A 17,504-nucleotide genomic window follows, 5' to 3' on the forward strand; every position below is an offset into this window, starting at 1 on the left:
AAGATAAGATTTCATTAGGGAGTAAAGTGCTGTTTTTAAATCTCTGTCTGGCTGTGGGTACCAGGCGATAGATGTTTGTAAAGTTACAGCTGTAAGGGAAACTCAAGCTGTAAAACAAACTACACAGGAGTTTGCTCTTGCTCTAGAAAGAGTTGTGCTGCTCATCCTACAGAGCACAGCTCTCTTTTCTATCAGTAAGGTGATCTGCCCAGCTGGCAAATACTGGCCAGGTAGTTTGGTTGTCATGTGCTGGTGGTCTGTCCAAGCATTCTTCCTCCCTTCTTATCGTCAGCCTGCCACTGTCTTGGTTTTATCTTCAAGTTTGTTCCCCTTTTTCTGGCCCAAGAAAACTGACTCCTTCACCCTCTAAAAGTTCCACTGGAGAATCCAGTTTCCTGACATCTGCTAGACTTGTTTCTGTAAACTCTGCTCTGTATTTTGCCATCTGGACATGTTGTCTGATGAGGAGCAAATCCAAAAGCAGCAGCTTGCCTGGTTATTTATATCCCATGTGTAAACTCTGTTCTGGAGAGAATTCTGTTCAGCTGCAGAGAGTCACAGGAGTCGTTATCTTACTCTAGCAGTGCCCACTATGCGGATGCTTTGCTTTTTGCTTTGAGGAAGGTCCATTGGTCTATTATGCGGCAGAATATTGCAAACAGACATTTCTGCCATTACAGATGACTCTGCAGATCCCCACTGCAGTATCATCTGTCTGGGTACCATCTTCTCGGGGTGAGGGAAACACACTACAGGTATCTCACCGTCTTCACTAATTTGCTTTTAGCATAGTTGGTGTTTGTTGTACATACAGAAATCTGAGACGGCAAGGTGCCTAAAGCAAGTTGAGTCACTTATAAAAAGCAGCCGTTCTTTGGGATGCACAGCTGTTGCTGATATTCCTGCATATTTCTTTCTTTATAGTAATTTCAGATGGCATCACTCATCTTGCCTAGTTGCAAAGGCTTGATGAGTAGAAGCTGTATTCATACTCTTTGACGCTACGACTTCTGCATGTTGTAACGCAGAAGGCTGTAGGAGAAACCATCATTTCATCATCTAGCGGTCCATGTGAAAACATGAATGGATCTCCTATCAAAAGGATTGCATCAGATGCCTTTTGCTGGCACTTAGGGACATAGCTTCATTGTGGTAAGAACTACGGTGGTAATCGCTATGCTCAATTTATTTTTAATCTAGCTATAGCTACTTCGGGTGCTGGTAGCAGTATGGACTTCAGCATGGGCTGTTCAAGCCTGCTAGGTTTCTTACATGGATGAAAGCCTTCAAATAAGTCAGTACCACCCCCTCATTACTCTTTTTGATGCCTAAATTATATATATTCAGAATGCCCGGGGAATGGCTTTCTGTGCTGCAATCACACTGTAATTGCAGAGCAGGTGTACTCTTAAGATATGCTATGTTACCTTGTTGGAAATTTCTTTAATTAAGCTACAGAGCCTCATTTTTCATTGAACTGTGGAAAGCAATACGTATTGGTGGCCCAGCTTTCCACTTCTTGACCTAGTGTTACCTAAGAATTCATGAAAATGCTGTGCTGCAGTTCAGAGGGAAGAAAAGGAGGAAGGTATTTTTGTCATTTTTTCAATATTCTGGTCAGCTTTCTGAATTTCTCCCCAACCTGCTGTACATTACTTCTCAAGTGTGACAAGAAAAGTGATTATGTAGAAAAGGGATGAAAATGTGTCTTTCCAAAATGCCATTGATAGACTGCCACGGTTCATTGACGCAGCAGAGTTCTGCTTTGCTGTTCATTAGCTGAGCAGTTGAGGGTGGTGACGTTTTTCTTAAGGGTATCTACAGTCTTGTTGTCTTTTCACTTCCATTTTCTTAGATTTTTTTTTTTTGAACACACACACACCTTTTGTTACATTTGTCAAGATTTCTTGTTTTATCTCATGTTTTCATGTATTCATCTTCTGCCAGGCTTGCTCTTCTTGGCCTACGAAATCCATTATTTTGTGTTTCTTTGGATCTAGCTTGAAATTTGGTTCTTTCAGCTAGGAAGGCAGCTTCTTTGATGGATTTTTTTCAGTCCTTCTCTATGAAAAAATTACAGCCCATCTGCTCTTGGATTAGATTTCTGATTTCTTTAGTTCAGTTCCTTCTGTTAATTATGGTAGAGTTGTTCAGAATTTATTTCTCAGCCTTTCCTTGTCTTTGTTGAATTCTTGGTTGTATGCTGCATTTCTGAGTTGCGTTACTGCGTTGTGATCTTCTTTGCAGTATTTTGAATAGCTTCTGCACTTCTGTATTTACAAATTTGATTCTGCATCCATTTTCCTCCTGAGTCTGCTGGCAGTTTACATGTAGTAAAGATGAGTATAAATCTAGCGTTTTCTTAAGGCTTATTACAGCTTCTTCCCCAGTTTTACTTTCTTTCACCATCAGTTAAGGATGAGAGAATTCAGTTTTTATCTGTAGTTACTAGAAGTGGCAACTGTTATACCTTGTCAACTCTTCTTGTTAGTAACTAGGGATTTGAGGTTTCGTCCCGCATGGAATATGTCTATTTTAACTGTGTGATTTCAAAGGCTTGCCTGTCACAAATGAAGATTTACCATGCTCCTAGTCCAGTGCTTCTAACTGGAGATCGACCAGTGTCCTGAGCTGATCTGAATTTGACTGGAAGCAAGATGCCTTAATATCATCTTCTCTGTGTTTTAAGTAGTCACAATCTAAAATTAATCCAGTTGTACTTACAAGACAGGAAAGAAAATAAAATTAATAGAGTTTTTTTATTTTGGCCTCTTCCCATTATTTTATTTATCTTAATTTAAAAAATTTAAATCTAGAAGGTTCATTTCTTAGCCAAGCTGTTTCAACTTGTCTGTACCTCACTTTTCCAGCTCTGTAATGATACTGGTTTGCTTCTAGAGTGTTTTGAGTCACTCCTTCAGTATGACATCAGTGCTGGGTATTGTTCCTGTTTTATTAGTTTGTCTTGTAGCACATGCCACAGAAGTTTTCCAAATGATTCATGTCCTGAAAGGGATTTATTTGGGCAGCTATTCTAGCAGCACCTGATTTGGAGAGGTATTGGTAGTAATTTTTTTAAAATCAAGCTTAACTTTTAATACCCACACATCTTTCCCCCACTGATGTTCACTTATTTTTATTCTAGGCTACGGTCAGAATAAGAAATGTCATGGGCAGACATCACAGGTGGTAATCTGTCTGAGTCCGATTTTGTAGATGGTACTGTTACAGGAAAACCCAGGTTGAGATTAAAAAGACCCAAAACTTCTGTAAGGAACTGTAAATCTCAAAGGTTCAGCAACCTGTTGGAATATTTTTTCTTCCCTCAGGCCTCAGGAGACTTATGAATGTTTGAAGCTAAACAAAATTCATATTTAGCACAGAGCAAAGCAGTTATTTCAAACAATGTTTTGGCGTTGGTCCAGCTCACAGCAGCGATGCTGGGTGTCATGCCACAGCTACTGAAACGATCCCAAAGTTAATGGAGCTCTGTGTGAGCTGATGCAGCTACATGTTCCTCAGCTCCACCTGGGACTTTCATCTGCAGCAGCATTTACTTTCTTGAAACTACCCTCTTTGGTCAATTTTGATTTCAGGAGTGGATTCAGCCTTAATTCTATGCCTCTCTATCTCAGATACTCACCTTTAGCTTCTGTTATTGTCAGTAAAGACTAACAAGCACTTCCAAGGTGCGGTCCAGCCTGTTTCAGACGCTTACACTAGGATGAGGTCAGTCATGCCCGAGATTTGCTTTTAATGTATAAGGAGGCCAGCTCAGAGGCAGAAGCCCACACTGTAAAATTTTTATCAGATGAATCCTGCTCCATTTAATTATCAGGAAGGTCTACATAGACTTGTTAGACATTGTTCTGGCTTTTTTTTTTTTTTTTTTTGGAGGAGTTGGAGGCAGCTATTCTGAAGGAGGAAGGGAAAAAAGCTTTAAATACCATACCAGAATTTCAAGATGATGTAATATGTTTTGATACATAATCCATCACATCTGAAAATCTCTCCTTCTGTACAAGTCTAAAGGAAATATTGATGGTTGTTTAGATTAACACTGTGCAAAGCAATTGGTTTACTTGTTTTTAATTATTCAGATCTGAATTATTAGCAAAGCAAATTTCTGCCTATTGAATCCAAATATAATTGATTCAGCAGAAAGCTCCTCCCCCAAGCTGCATTCCTATAACGACCTTTGCTTCCTAAAGTCATCATGAAAATTCTAGTGGCCTTTGAAAGGAGGAATTCATGCAAAGCAACCCCCAGTGCTTTTTAAGATGGAGGCCAAGGGCAACCTCAGAGAAAAGCAAGGTTAAGATTCAACTGGCTGGCACAGAGCAGGATTTAGTTTTGGGTGTCAGATGAGGAGAAGGGACCGGAGTTGTTTATCCCTTGGTTTAAGCAGCAACATGACAAGCTCTGCAGAGGAGGCCGGTTTATTCTCATATAGATGCAGGTTGGAAGAGTTCGTCTGAGATATTTTGATCTTGGAGGGAAGGATGGGAGAGACAGAAAGGTTGCACATAACCTGACTACATGAACGTCTCTTTGGCTGGTTAATGGAGCAGCAGAAGCACTTGGCACAGAGGCAGCGGCGGGTTTCGCCTCTCAGCTGGAGGAGCAGCCCACAGTCACTGCTGTCCTGGAGTGCAACGGCTTATTAAAGGAATAAAGACAAAACTCTACTTGATTTCCAGAACAGAGGGGCAGGAAATCCTCCTGACCTTGTCAAAGCTTTACTGATCTTAATGGGTCTGCCACAGAGAAGAGCTCTGCTTGAACTGCGGAGGGGTGCTGCTCCTGAGGGACGAGTTCAAAAACACCAGCTCAGAAACATTAGTATTTCCCACTGTTTCTTCACCAGAGCTTAAAAGAAGCAGCATACTGCAGAGCACGCTGGCAAAACCTGCATGCTTATACCATAAAATACACATACGCTTATTTCTGTAAACTAGGAACTGAGAGCTTCTTGGCGAATGGATGAATTGGTTCAGAAAACAAGTTTCTGGCATAAGTAAACCCCATAAAGAGGGCTTAATGTTTATTTCTAATCTCGTGGAAGATTGTACAGATGAACAAAATGAGGTTAATCACCAAGGAAAATCACCAATGAAGTAATACATCTTTTGTTAAATATTAATTATGAATTTTTCCCCATCACAGAATTTACAAGTTTCTCTTGAATCAGGGATTAATTCTGAGTTTTTTATTTATCTTCTGCTGTGAATGGATCGGTTCTCAGTGGAAAGTGAATGAATGTATTCTGTATCAGATTTCTGCTTGAAAAGAAAATCCTTTGTAAAAGAACAGGCAGTCTTTTCCAGAGAAATGCAGACCGAGGGAAAAATTTCATTGATCGGGCTGTTAGGTCCTAATGAGTTCTGCATTTAGAGACTTGTGGTTTTTTTCCACCTCTTCCAGCAGTAGCGTAGCAGTTTATGCACTTAAATGTACGGGACTTGTTTGGGAGGAAGATTTGTATTAAAGGAAGGCAGCATGTTCCATAGTTTTAGTATAACATCTGTTATTATCATTCAGTGCTGCTCTTAGCCCAGCATGCCCTTCCTCTAAATATCTTATTAATTAAGCTGGCTTAGCAGGAGAATAATTAATACTTTAAGTCCTGTACCTACTTAGATAGGATTTGGAAACTGAAAAAATTGTTTTAGTCTGAGCTTCAAACTGGAGAGTTGTTTTTTTTTTTTCATTCTCAAGCAGAAGTGGATTACAACTAAAAGAGAGTATCTGAAAAACCTGTGTCTTCCAAAAATATGCTCTAGCTTCAAAATTCTGCTAGACTGCAAAAACAGTCCATGACTTTGAGAAGTCTTGGTCAATACTTGGGTGTCTTGCCCAGCAATTGTTTTGGGAAAGGCGCTCCTGTGCTGCTCCAAAATGTCCTGCTAGCCCTTTATAGCAGTCAGACCCCTGAAAGGCTTAACTCCCATCCACAAAATTAACGTGTTCCTTACCACTACTTTAATAATGTGATTGGACTCCCTAGCCATGAAATCTGTAGTGATGCTCCTACCTTGCATAGCCAGCTGTTGAATAGGCAGGAGGGTGAGATGGTGAACCCGGGTGGGTGCCAGTGAATTTGTATGTAAAATGTGGATCTGTTACTTAGCTATTTAAGGTAAAGCAAAGAAATTGTGGTATTTGCCCTTGTCTTTCTTTTGTGAGCAGTGCTGCTGTTTATGTGCAGAAACTCCAACTTTGCTGCTGTTTCACCCAGCTTGGATTTCCCATTGAAGAACAAGCTCAGACAGACCGTGTACTGTTCACTGCTCGCACTGACAGAAAAGTACACTTTCTCAGACCTACTGGAAAAGGTGTTCGGTGCTGCCAAGTCACTTGTCAAAGTCATAGAATCACAGAATCACAGAATGGTCTGAGTTGGAAGGGACCATGGGGGTCATCTAGTCCAACCCCCCTGCAGGGAGCAGGGACACCTTCCACTAGATCAGGTTGCCCAGAGCCCCGTCCAACCTGGACTTGAATGTTTCCAGGGATGGGGCAAGTTGATTTTAACAATTTCTTTGGTGGGAGAAAGCTTGAGAGCTAGCTGTAGATTGTTTGGGCTTTTTTTGGGGGGTGGGGGCAGCTATTCTTAAGGACGAAAGGGGGAAAAAAGCTTTAAATAGCATACCAGAACAAGGCCCCTTCGGTGCAGGGAAAGGCAGGTTGGGGAGCAGTGTGCAGCGTGACTCCACAGTCTCATTGTTGGGTATTTTGTCTCAAAAACATACTAGAAATTTAGAAATCTAAGTTTCATTGAAAATCAGTGGGGTGCCCAAAGCTCTTCTTCAAATGGGGCTAAGGCACCCTGGAAAATGCTGTGGCTGTTAGGTTAACAGCCTCAAAAATAAAACTGCACTGAGTGGATACGTGGTCTTGTGCTTCAGCAAAGGGACCTGCCGTTAATTCTGATGGATACTGAGTTCACAAGGTGTGTTTGGGAGAGAGCAGGGGGTTTTGTTAGCTACTGACTGGATCTACTGGCCGTCTTTGTCCTGAAGAATACACATTCAAAAGTGATTTAAAAAATGGGGAAACCTAAATTTATCCTATGGAAGAAAAGTGAAGCAGAGCTGGCCTTGTTCATGCTTAGCCGTATGTATCTGACAGCAAATGAGTTGCAGTGAGTGCAGCGTTGCAGTGTAAGCATCGCTAGTTATCCCGGGGTATCCCGTGCTCCCGCGGGAACAGCCAACACGCAGCAGTGCCAGAAAAGGTTACATCCCCACGTTTTCAGGGGTGGAGCGAGGGTTTCAGAGCCTCTTTTGCTTTAAATCTGCCTTGGGCAGGCTGGAGCTGCAAAGTCCCAGTTCATTTGTGCATGCGTGCATCTGCGCTGGGTCTGATAGGGGAGCATATGGCAGAAGCGGTGCGCCCTTGACTGTGCCTCTTTTTTGGCAGGCACGGGCTTGTTTCTCGCAGAGCACGCACAGTCGCATCCTGGCCTGCGCATCGCTTCTTGCGCCCCTTGCTTGCTGGCTTGCAGCTCTTTGCCTGAAAGCATGTCCTTTGTGGTGGTTTTGGTTAATTGGACATTGTTTTAATTACTGCTGAGCTAAACAAACATGAAATTTCTATCTGTCATTTTGCCGCCCCAGTGACCGTGGTCTCCAAATGGGCAACACAGGGCTCAGGCTGTTCAGACCTGGTGTAACTCGCAGTGGGTCTCATAGAGTTCCCCTCATTTACCCCTTTTTGGGGGGAAAACCACCCCTCCAGGGAGAAGAAGGCTCCATTAAACAGCTCTTTTTTTATTATTTTTTTCCTTCACTCTCTCAAGCACCTTGCTCTGCTCTCACTGGAGTCAGTGGGAAACAAGCCTTGGCTGCCGGGCAGCAGAGGTGCCTGTCCTCTTTCGTGGCCTGAGGACCATCCATGGCCACATCCTTCATTGGTGTGACCCTTCACATTGCCTCCTTTCTTACCTTTCCCTCTTCCCCTCCTGCACTAATTGCCTTTTTCTCCCTTTGACGTCTGATTCTGCACAGCAATGCTTCAGTCGTGTGTCAGAATCAAGCGATGGGAGTGCAGGCGTGCCCTGGGATCGGTCCGTCTGGAGCCATTTCTGTCAATAGAGGCCGTGCTACAGCAGCAGGCAGGTTGTCTGGACTGCCAATAGCCTTTATTTTGAGATGCTAATTTGCCGCTGACTTGAAGAGGAGAAGAAGCCTTTTTTTAAATGCCTTAAAAGGCCTAGAGCCTTTTAAAACAGTCGTTTACCTTCTTTTCTATTTGTATTGACCTTTCTCCTCTGTTTGCAGCTTTGGAAAGAAAAATATCAATGAGGCAAAGCAGAGAGGAGCTTATAAAACGAGGTGTGCTGAAAGAAATTTTTGATAAAGGTAAGTGTTCTTCTTTTCACAACATTAAATTGACATCCCATATAGTTTTATGGCCAGATATTACGTTATTGTAACATTAAGAACTGGAAATAACAGTCCTGAATTGCAGGACTGTGCAGAATAAGGTCTCCAGACATCTCTTTCGCTTTCACCATGGGCTGGGTTCCCGGTTGGATACATGTGATAGTTATCGAGTAAATAAAACTGCAAGCTAATCAGCAATGTAAAGCAGTAGTGATATAAATCACGGCAGCTTTCAGGAGTCACTTGCTGCAAAACAGCGAGGCATCCAGAGTGTGGGGAGATGGAGTGGGTCTGTGCCTGCGTGTGTTAGCATTTTCTGGTTGAGTCATTATGGGATTAACTTGTGGAAGAGGGAAACATTTAAGGTTTTGGGTAGTGGCAAGCACAGAGCAGCGCGCCTTCCCTTGAAGCAGCTCAGAAGGCATGCTAATAGTAATTCCATGTTCAGGATAATTAATTTCTTGAGTTGGTAATGTATTATTTATGCAAAACGCCATTGTTTTGCACACACCATTGTTTTACCCTGGTAATGCAACACATATTTAACATCTATTACGTATGTGTCAATCTTTAACCACAGCTTTTGTTTTGCTGCTTCCCTTGCCAATAACTAAAGCAATGAATTCAGCAAATTATGTAAAGACATGCCAAAGTTGCCCCTTAATTTCACTAGAACTTATGCATGTGCTTTAAAGTCTTACTAATTCACCGTCTAAAAGTCTTTAAAAACACCAGTACAAAACCTGTTAGAAGTCAATACAGGTTTTAAACATTAACAGATATTAGAAGTAGGGTCTACCTCAGCATTTAAATCTGCTACCTACGTTTTTAGTCTAGCTTGTTGGGAATTTAAAAATTTACTATCCAGAACTCTTAATTTTTTAAGTGAAAAAAATAAAAAACAGTGCTAAACTAAAGAAATATGCTGCTTATCATTAAATTCTACAGTTGTTACCGGTTAGGGATTTTAGATGCTGCTAGTCCTTTAGATCCAACATTGCCTGTGCTCTCACTATGGCCTGCTGCCTTGGAAGTCATCCTAGATGCAACTTCAGGGTAGAAACACCAGCTGGAAAAAGGTTTGCCCTTCTCACCGCTCTGTGTTGTCCACGTTTTGGAGTGTGACCCCGATCAGGTGTACAGCCATGAGGCAGGCATCCCTGCAGCCAGCAAGGCACGCTCCAGGCTGTCACACCACGTGTGTCACAGCCCAGGGGAGGCCAGGGCACAGCTCCCCGTTCAGTGACCTGGCCAGCTCCGAAGTCAGCCTTCAGTCACACCTCTATCCAAGGTGTGTCCTCCTTCATCGCTGCCCCACATCCCACACATAGCTGGTTTCTGACCCATCCCTGCATGTTCCTAAAAGCATCCCCAGGAAAAATGTTTCCTGTGCAGCCTGACCCTGCCCTCCAGGTTGGTACCAAAGTGTCGCAACTTTCTCCCTTCGTCATATAATGCTCCAGTTTGTAATATTCTATGTCATCTTGTAGAGCAGATGCTAAGCAGTCTCAAGGTCCTCATCTGAAAAAAGGAATTAATTCCTCTTTATAGTAATTTTTTATCTTTTAATATCAGAAAAAGCTGCTGTGAAACACATGCTGCTTCATCCTATTTCCAGTGCAAAAAGCAGAGGTGTCGGACTTTTTCACTAGAACTGAAACTACAATGCAGAACAGCTGGATTTCTTATCCCGTATCCTACATTATTTCCTGCTTGTTGGAAACACAGGAGGATAAGAATTGGTACCCTTCCTTGAAAGAAAGAGAGAGGGCAGAGAAGAAAGTGGTAATTCACAAGTATAGTAGTAGCTTTGGTGATAGACGGGTATGAGTAAGGCGAGATTTGTAAAGCAAACGCAGTATTTCCTTCAGTGATGTAATAATCTGAGAGTAATTCTAGTAAAATATATATCTCACTGCAAACCTTATGCAGAAGTAACATTTTCCTTGTAATTCCTGTTGGGTAATCTCTAATCCTTCAAGAAAACACATCAGACTTTAGCACTTCATAGCAGAAAGCTGTATTTGATGGTGGTAGCACCTTCCATACCACAAGGCATCTTGCACAGGCAGTAGGTATAGCCATAATGTTACATCTCTTTGTCTCCCTTTCCTAAGAGGTGGAAAAAGCAGACAGAATCAGCCCTTGAGTAAGTAATTTTGCCTGTTTCTTTCTTAAAAAAAAGTCCACACAGATCAAAGGAAACTTGATATGGATAGACTGCCCCAAAACCAAAAATTCTGGAGCTTGCAGTGTGCTTAGTATGGTTTTTATCATGTCTTCTGTCTTAAAGAAAAACAGAATTAGCTGGTTTGTTTGCCTGGTGTTTAAAATGGCAATCTGACCTGTTTGCTTCAGGATTTGCTGGCTTTTTAGAGGACTTTGTGTCATACAGCAGGTGAAAGTTAGCAGAGCGCGGCAAGTCACAGTGTTCACACATGGGAGAGACACTGCAGCCCAGCTGCTATATTTGGGAAACAAGAAATGCTTTTATCGCTTCAGTGACCTCCACACTTAAACTCATCAAGTGAAACCACTCCGGCCTGCAGAGAGCTCTTTTCTTGTCAAGGGCCAGACTCATGGCCAAATCAGTTTCTGTCATCTTCCATTTCCAGGGTTCTGTGTCTTCAGTCTTCTGAAAATGTAGGCAAAGGTTGTAATTTTTTAAAAAACAGTGTACTTTTGGAAAAATAGTCAGTTGAAGAAGGATCTGATGAGGCACCTGCTGTTCTAATAGTTTGTGGGCAAGCAGTGCTGAGAGGTTAAAAATACAGCTTCCACCCGCAACACAGAAGATACCACAACATTTGGAAGAACTCATGTTTTTGCTACAGCGTTGCTCCTACACATAGATAAACAGCTTTGATTTTCACATGAAGGTGTAACTGTCCCAAAAGCATCTGTCTTTAGAATTGCCCACTGTTCCTTGATGCCAGTCAAAGAACTAAATCTACTTGTAGTATTTTGATACCTCTTCTTTTATCTGAACATCGATGAGATTGCCTGTAGTGAGAAATTTCTGAACACGAGTGTGTACCGATTGCTCGCTTCAGGTACAATGGTTCTTTAAGAAAGCACGGGCAGCGTTCATGTCGTGGATTTTTGTACTCTCTATCTAATCAAAATGGTGGATTTAGACGTAATTTTCATGTTACCTAAATCCTGACAGGATTTGGATGTGTTGCCCTTCTGTGCTAAGGCAGGTTTTGGGGCAGTATGTGAGCACAAGTCCGAAGAAGTGGCTTTGGTAGTGCAGCAAGGAGGAAGGCATGGCAGCCACTGGAGAGCCAGTTGTGCCGCGATGAAATCATATGTTGAAAGGTTTTGAACTCCTCCAGAAGCACGGAGGACATCTCTAGGTCAGCCTGTCTCAGGCTCCATGGGATGCTACAAAATTGGGGGTCTGCTTAGAGACTGAAGTCAAGGAGGATCCTAGCCACTGTGCTGAGGTAGCCACCAAGGCTAGGAAACAGCCCTGCTGGGGAGAGGTCTTGACCACATACAAGAACGCTGAGTTTTCCATCCCCTAGCCCATAGAGGCCATGACAGAGAAGGACATGAATTTTTCTCTACCCTTCCTAACCTTTGTCATCAAGAATGCTTGCCTGGGCAGTCTTACTTGAGAGCAGGCAAGTACTGAAGGAGACAACCCAAAGTGGAAAATAGCCCAGGATTCCAAACTCTCCTCATTTTGACTTCCATAGCCATTTGTCTGTGGAGGGAGAGCATGAGCCTGGCGCTTTTCAGATGAGCAAGAAGTTCCCTAGTCCGAGGTGTTCAGAGTGAAAAGACATGGTGAGAGAGACTGACATGGTGAAAAGACACGCATCAGAGAGTCTCCTCTGAGCTCCTGTGTCTTCAGTGACTTCAGGTGTGGGGAGCCTCCTGGTTAACAGGAGAGCAGCCTTCATCTGCTCCTGTGGCTGCAGAGGTCAAGCTGCTCTCTCTGGTGCCATCCAGATTCACCCTCAGCCGGCATCATCAAAGCTCAGGGTTTTAGGGGAAGTCATTTTCCACTAAGTAGCAGCAGGTTCTGTGAAAACACAGCAAAGGATTTAGCAAGCATGAGAGCAAAAGATTACATATGTTATCACTGTGCAAAATTAACTTTAAACTCATAGCCGTTCCTGAAGGCTAATCTGTTCAGCCATGAATATGTAATAATTGCATTACCAGGATTCTTTTCATTAGTATGTCAGCTAACCAGAATAGCTTTTAGTCCTTTAAAAATAATAAATAATTTGCCTTTTGTATCTGGTTGTCAGGCATGTCTCTGATCTGGGATTAATTCACACTAAGATGTTCCTCACTTTACAAATTGTTTTATCCACATCTTTAATCTGTTTGCTGTATGTGAGCAGCTCCCCATGTAGCTCTTCTTTAAACGAGATCTGATTTAGGGTGTATATTTCAGTCATAGTTCTGTGTCATGTCTGATGATTTAATTCAAGTCCAAGGACAAGTTTTAGAGTCTTAACAAAGATTGGAGAAGTAAGATTAAAAGAGGTTTTGCCATCAGTACAAAGAGCTGTTATTATGCTTGTTATTATGACAAAAAATAAAAGCCAAAATTTTATCTCACATTTTACTTTTTTGCAATCATAAACCTTCAACAGTTCATTTGAATGCTATCTTCTTAAATCATGCTGAATATACCTTGAGAAGCACAAAGTGCATTTAAGACAGTAAGATTTCAAGATGCTCGACATGTTATGATTGGCATCCCACTTAATTAAAAATGTGTAGATGTCCCTCCAAAAAAATAAATGTTACTGGTTTTTATCATGCATACTTTTTGGCTGCTCGCAGTGACGGTCAAATTTAGTCTTGCCCTGAATTAATGAGTATTGCCAGACACAATCACTGCTTTTCATTCAAGAAAGAGCTGCTCTGCATAAGAAGCAGTTAAACCAGGTGACTGAGACAACAGCAGCTCCTATCCCGAGCGTGTGTAAAAGTGCATGTTTATAAAAGGGAGACAGAGCAAGCACAGAATACATAGCATTTCCACCCAAACAGCTACGTCGAAAAACATTCAGCTTAAATACTGTCTGAGCTGTTGTTTGATTTTTGCTGCCTAGGGAAATAAATGGGTTTGTATTGAATGACCACAGCAGTTAGGAGGCAGTGCTGCGAACAACTGGCCAAAACCTTCAGTTTTGATTAATGTTACCACCTTTTAGCCAACCCAGTTGATGACTCTGAAAGCCATGGGTCACGTTCCAGTCTAGTATGATGTGGCTGTGTGCCATAATACGTCTTCAGAAAGCCTCCAACAACAACAAGACAGTCAAGACCTTGGTATTTCTAATAATTCCAAAATAATCAGGATACCGTCTGCACTCACTGTAGAGAAGCTTTAAAAGGCAGAAACATAATTCTGAATACCTATCAGCTAACGTACTTTCAGACTTGTTAATTGCTATATCCTGACACTTAAGTGAGACTTACATTTTTTTCTCTTTTTGTTATTGTTTTCCAAAGTGTTGTGCACATCTTAGCCCTGGGAGGGGAAAATGTGCACTCATTTGGATGATGTACATCTCTGCTTGGAACATCGGGCAGTACCCAAAACATCGGGGTGCCCAAAAATCAAGAACCAGATCCTGTAATCTTGAGTTTGATGTAAAAGAATAATTTAAATGGATAGTAAAATTAGGTTTCATTTATTTGTCTACTGGTTTTTAGCCTTACAGGTCACGTTCCAGTTACACTTTCAGGCTTCCGCTTGTAACCATAGGGGCTGAACACTTTCCTTTATAAAATTGTAATTGAGATATCCATGTAGTCATTGCATTGGTACCAGAGTGCTGTGCATAACAAGTTCTGAGATAAAAATCATGCAGGTTGACACCACAGAGAATGAGCTGATCCCTCGCTTCTGTTCTTCTATTATTTCTAATATGAAGCGGCATTTGATAGGAAAGAAACTACCAGCTGCTGTTACAGAATTTTTGCTCAGATAGAGGAGATATTATTAATAACTTTAAAAACAGGCTTTCTAAATGGAATCTGTTATATCCCGGTATCAAGACCTTACACCAGGTGACTATAAAAATTATTCTCTCCCTTACTTAAACCTTGGTGCTGAGAGCTGTAATGTTTTTACTTGTGTGTAAAATAGGGACACACTTCTGCACTTTTGCTTGTGTCCCTTATAGCATAAAAATCACTGTAAGGGAAGAGAATAATTGCTGTTATTACTATTAAAATATTATAAATTATATATTGTGTATATCAGTATTCTTTAAGAAGGCTCCATAGCTTCAATTCCAGCCCATTCTCGTTCCTGACTTCCCAGCTTCAACAGAGACAGAGGAAAAAACCAGATTTTGTGGCCCTGGATGGTACCACGTGGCCCCATGGATGGAGGATGGTCGGGAACCATCCAGCTCAGACCGTGGATCGTTATAATTACCCATCCTAGGGTAAGCAAAGGATCAACACAGATTTGACAGATCTTGCCCAAATCTTAACCCCTTAAGGCAAGTGGAGTGCTGTCAGACTTCTGTGAAACTCTTGTGGACAGAACATCACAGTCAGACATCTCCAAAAATTGCTCTGCACAAGTTGTATTTTTGAGATATAAATTGTACTGTTTTGATCCTTATCCCTGTGTTTTCTGTGTACGTATAAGATCTTGGTTCAGATTCCTCATTTGCAAGTAAGCTAATGGAGAGCGCAGATTTCAATTAAAATTCTTTCTCCATCTATGTGTCTTCTGTTGTTATTCTGCTTTCCTCCAACTACGAACAGATGGGGAACTTTCCATACCAAATGACGAAGGAGCTTTGGAGAATGGGCAGCCTCTGGGCTCCGGGCAAGTGCTGAGCTCCAGCCAGGTATCACTGCCAGCCCTAGCAGAACTGGATTCAGGTCCAGCATCTGGGGAACCCTGCTCATACGAGGTGCTCCCAACTACTGAGATCATGGATGGGACAGGTAACATCTTGTTTACATTATGATCTAGATACTCTAAGCTGTTTGAAACAAGTTTCTGACTTCTAACATTTGGTGTTTAGCCCTGAGAAATCCTTGTTGAAGAGCAAGGTCTTCTGATGGAGAAGGAGGTGACAGCATACAGATTGTCACTGGATGTTCCATGAGAAATTTTGACTGACTTGGTGTAGAAGTAACCTCCACTTCAACACAAGTAACCTGCACTTTGTCAGCATTTAAGAGTAGATTTCTAACTCTCCAGCTACAAGTCGGCTATGCCAGTGAACTCTGGAGCAGAGAACTGACAACATTTTTAAACCCAACATCCTGCCCTTTATCTGCAGCGTGGTGTTGGGTGACGTTTGTACCACACAGCTTTCAGTAGCTAACACAGCCGGCTGCCCTACCCGAGGCGGGGCTCTCTGTGCTTCTTCCCCAACCCATCCAGAGAGATGGCAACGCAGTACATCTAGGTTAGCTCCTCTTTCTGCATTGCTCGATGCTGAGAGTGGTGAATGAAGGTCAAGTGAGGAAAAGTGACTGGTAGAAGTGTTCATCCATGGTCTTGCACATTTATGTGGCCTCTTTGAAATGGAGTAGGTCCCGTGGGATGCTTTTACATTTATAGGATAAGTTTAGAAACCACCTGCTAGCATATCTGGTCCTGAGCAAGCTGTGGTGACATTTTAAAGCTCTTGATTTGTGTTCAGGGTGTGGGAACTTGTCCCAGCGTGGCATAGGGAAGCTGTCTTCTGTCAGAGGTAATGGGAAATTTGGCTGTTGTGTAGATGTGTGTTACTCTCTCTTTTTCTCTCTTTCCTTCTCCCTCATTTCTATGTTATATGATGTTGGAGTGAAACCTATTAGTCATTCTTTATCTGCATTGCTGCACTGCTTTTCTTGTCTTACTACGGCTGTATCCGCTGCTGCTTTGCTCGTAACGTTGTTGCGTCTATGATGTGGTTGTGTCCTCCAGTGTCTGAAGAGAGCCCCACATCCAATGAATCCGGCGTCCTCCTGTCCCAAGATCCTACAGCTAAGCCAGTCCTGCTACTTCCCCCCAAAAAATCTGCCGCTTTCCCTGGAGACCATGAGGACACCCCAGTGAAACAGTTGCCCCTCCTCAAACAGCCCCCTGCCCTGCCTCCTAAACCCATTGCCAGGATTGCCAGCCACTTAACTGGTAAGTAGGTGTTCCTGGGCCCTCAGCACCACCGTTTCCCTTGTAGGAAAAACCTGCCCTCCCAGCAAGGTGCTCCTTCTGTAATGCCTTTGGCACGTGTTGTTGTGTGTACCAGTAATGTATCTGTGTTGTACGTGGGGCAGGGATCACGAAGCATCTTCAGACTATACCTTCATCAAGGTTGCTTCAGGGCACTTCCCCTCTCAGCTGTAATTACCTAAGACTGCCGCTGTGTTTCCTAACCCTCCTCACTCTTATTCATCAAGACTTACCATCACCACAAAAATTGCAGGATGTGCTTTGATGGGAAAGGAAGTATCAGAAAAATACTAGGATATTAATCTCTAAATGCCTTGAATGAGAAAAGGGGTGAGGGTTGAGAGCTGAGGGAAAGTTTTGCTTTCTCCTTTGTTGCTTCTTCCCTCAGCTGCCCTCTGGGCAGGTCCCCCAGCACACATCTTGTATCTTTCTCTATGTTTGTCTTTTACTTGGCCCCCTGATCCTTACACAGGCCATTCTGTCCCATGGCTTCTTGCCATTTTGGTTCCCTGCTCGCACTGCCTGCCTGCCTGCTCGCCCTTCCCACCCCTGCTCTGTCATGATGCTGATGGGCAGCTCGCGTTTCCAGTGACCAGGATTTTGGTGTCCTGCAGTTTATCTCTCACTGCATGGCAGCTAGCAACAGTGGACAATACAGGCTCCTTTTTTTGTGTTCAAGATGTTTTTACAAGTGTCCAGGCTCTTTGGGACTCAAAGCTCTGGATAGATGCGGAAGGACTGGTGGGCCTTACCTCACCTGTCTCCTCTCTCCAGTCTCTCATTTAGATCACTGAAACAAAGGATGGCTATGTTTACACAGATCAAAAAAGATTCCCTAAATGCTTGCCTGCACCTTCTGAACAGTCTGCTCATAATTGCAGCTGCTGCGCAGGAGGCAGCACCTCAAAATCCGGAGTTCAAGATGAGTTGTGGTGCGTAGAGCTCTGTACTCTTTC

The 17,504-nt window shown here is 42.6% G+C and overlaps 1 protein-coding gene across 1 annotated transcript in view; it reads left to right on the forward strand.

Moving 5' to 3' along the window:
* Nucleotides 1–17,504, forward strand: part of LOC104467976 (phosphatase and actin regulator 1-like) — a gene marked incomplete at its 3' end in the record, with an annotated part of 67,206 nt that overhangs the window by 43,288 nt on the left and 6,414 nt on the right. The window contains exons 2-4 of the mRNA XM_010081960.1: nt 8,283–8,363; nt 15,144–15,329; nt 16,303–16,509. Coding sequence (XP_010080262.1) covers nt 8,283–8,363; nt 15,144–15,329; nt 16,303–16,509 — 474 coding nt within the window. The remainder of the gene's footprint in view (nt 1–8,282; nt 8,364–15,143; nt 15,330–16,302; nt 16,510–17,504) is intronic.

Source organism: Pterocles gutturalis, unplaced genomic scaffold, assembly GCF_000699245.1.
Source record: "Pterocles gutturalis isolate BGI_N339 unplaced genomic scaffold, ASM69924v1 scaffold5539, whole genome shotgun sequence".
NCBI lineage: Eukaryota > Metazoa > Chordata > Aves > Pterocliformes > Pteroclidae > Pterocles > Pterocles gutturalis.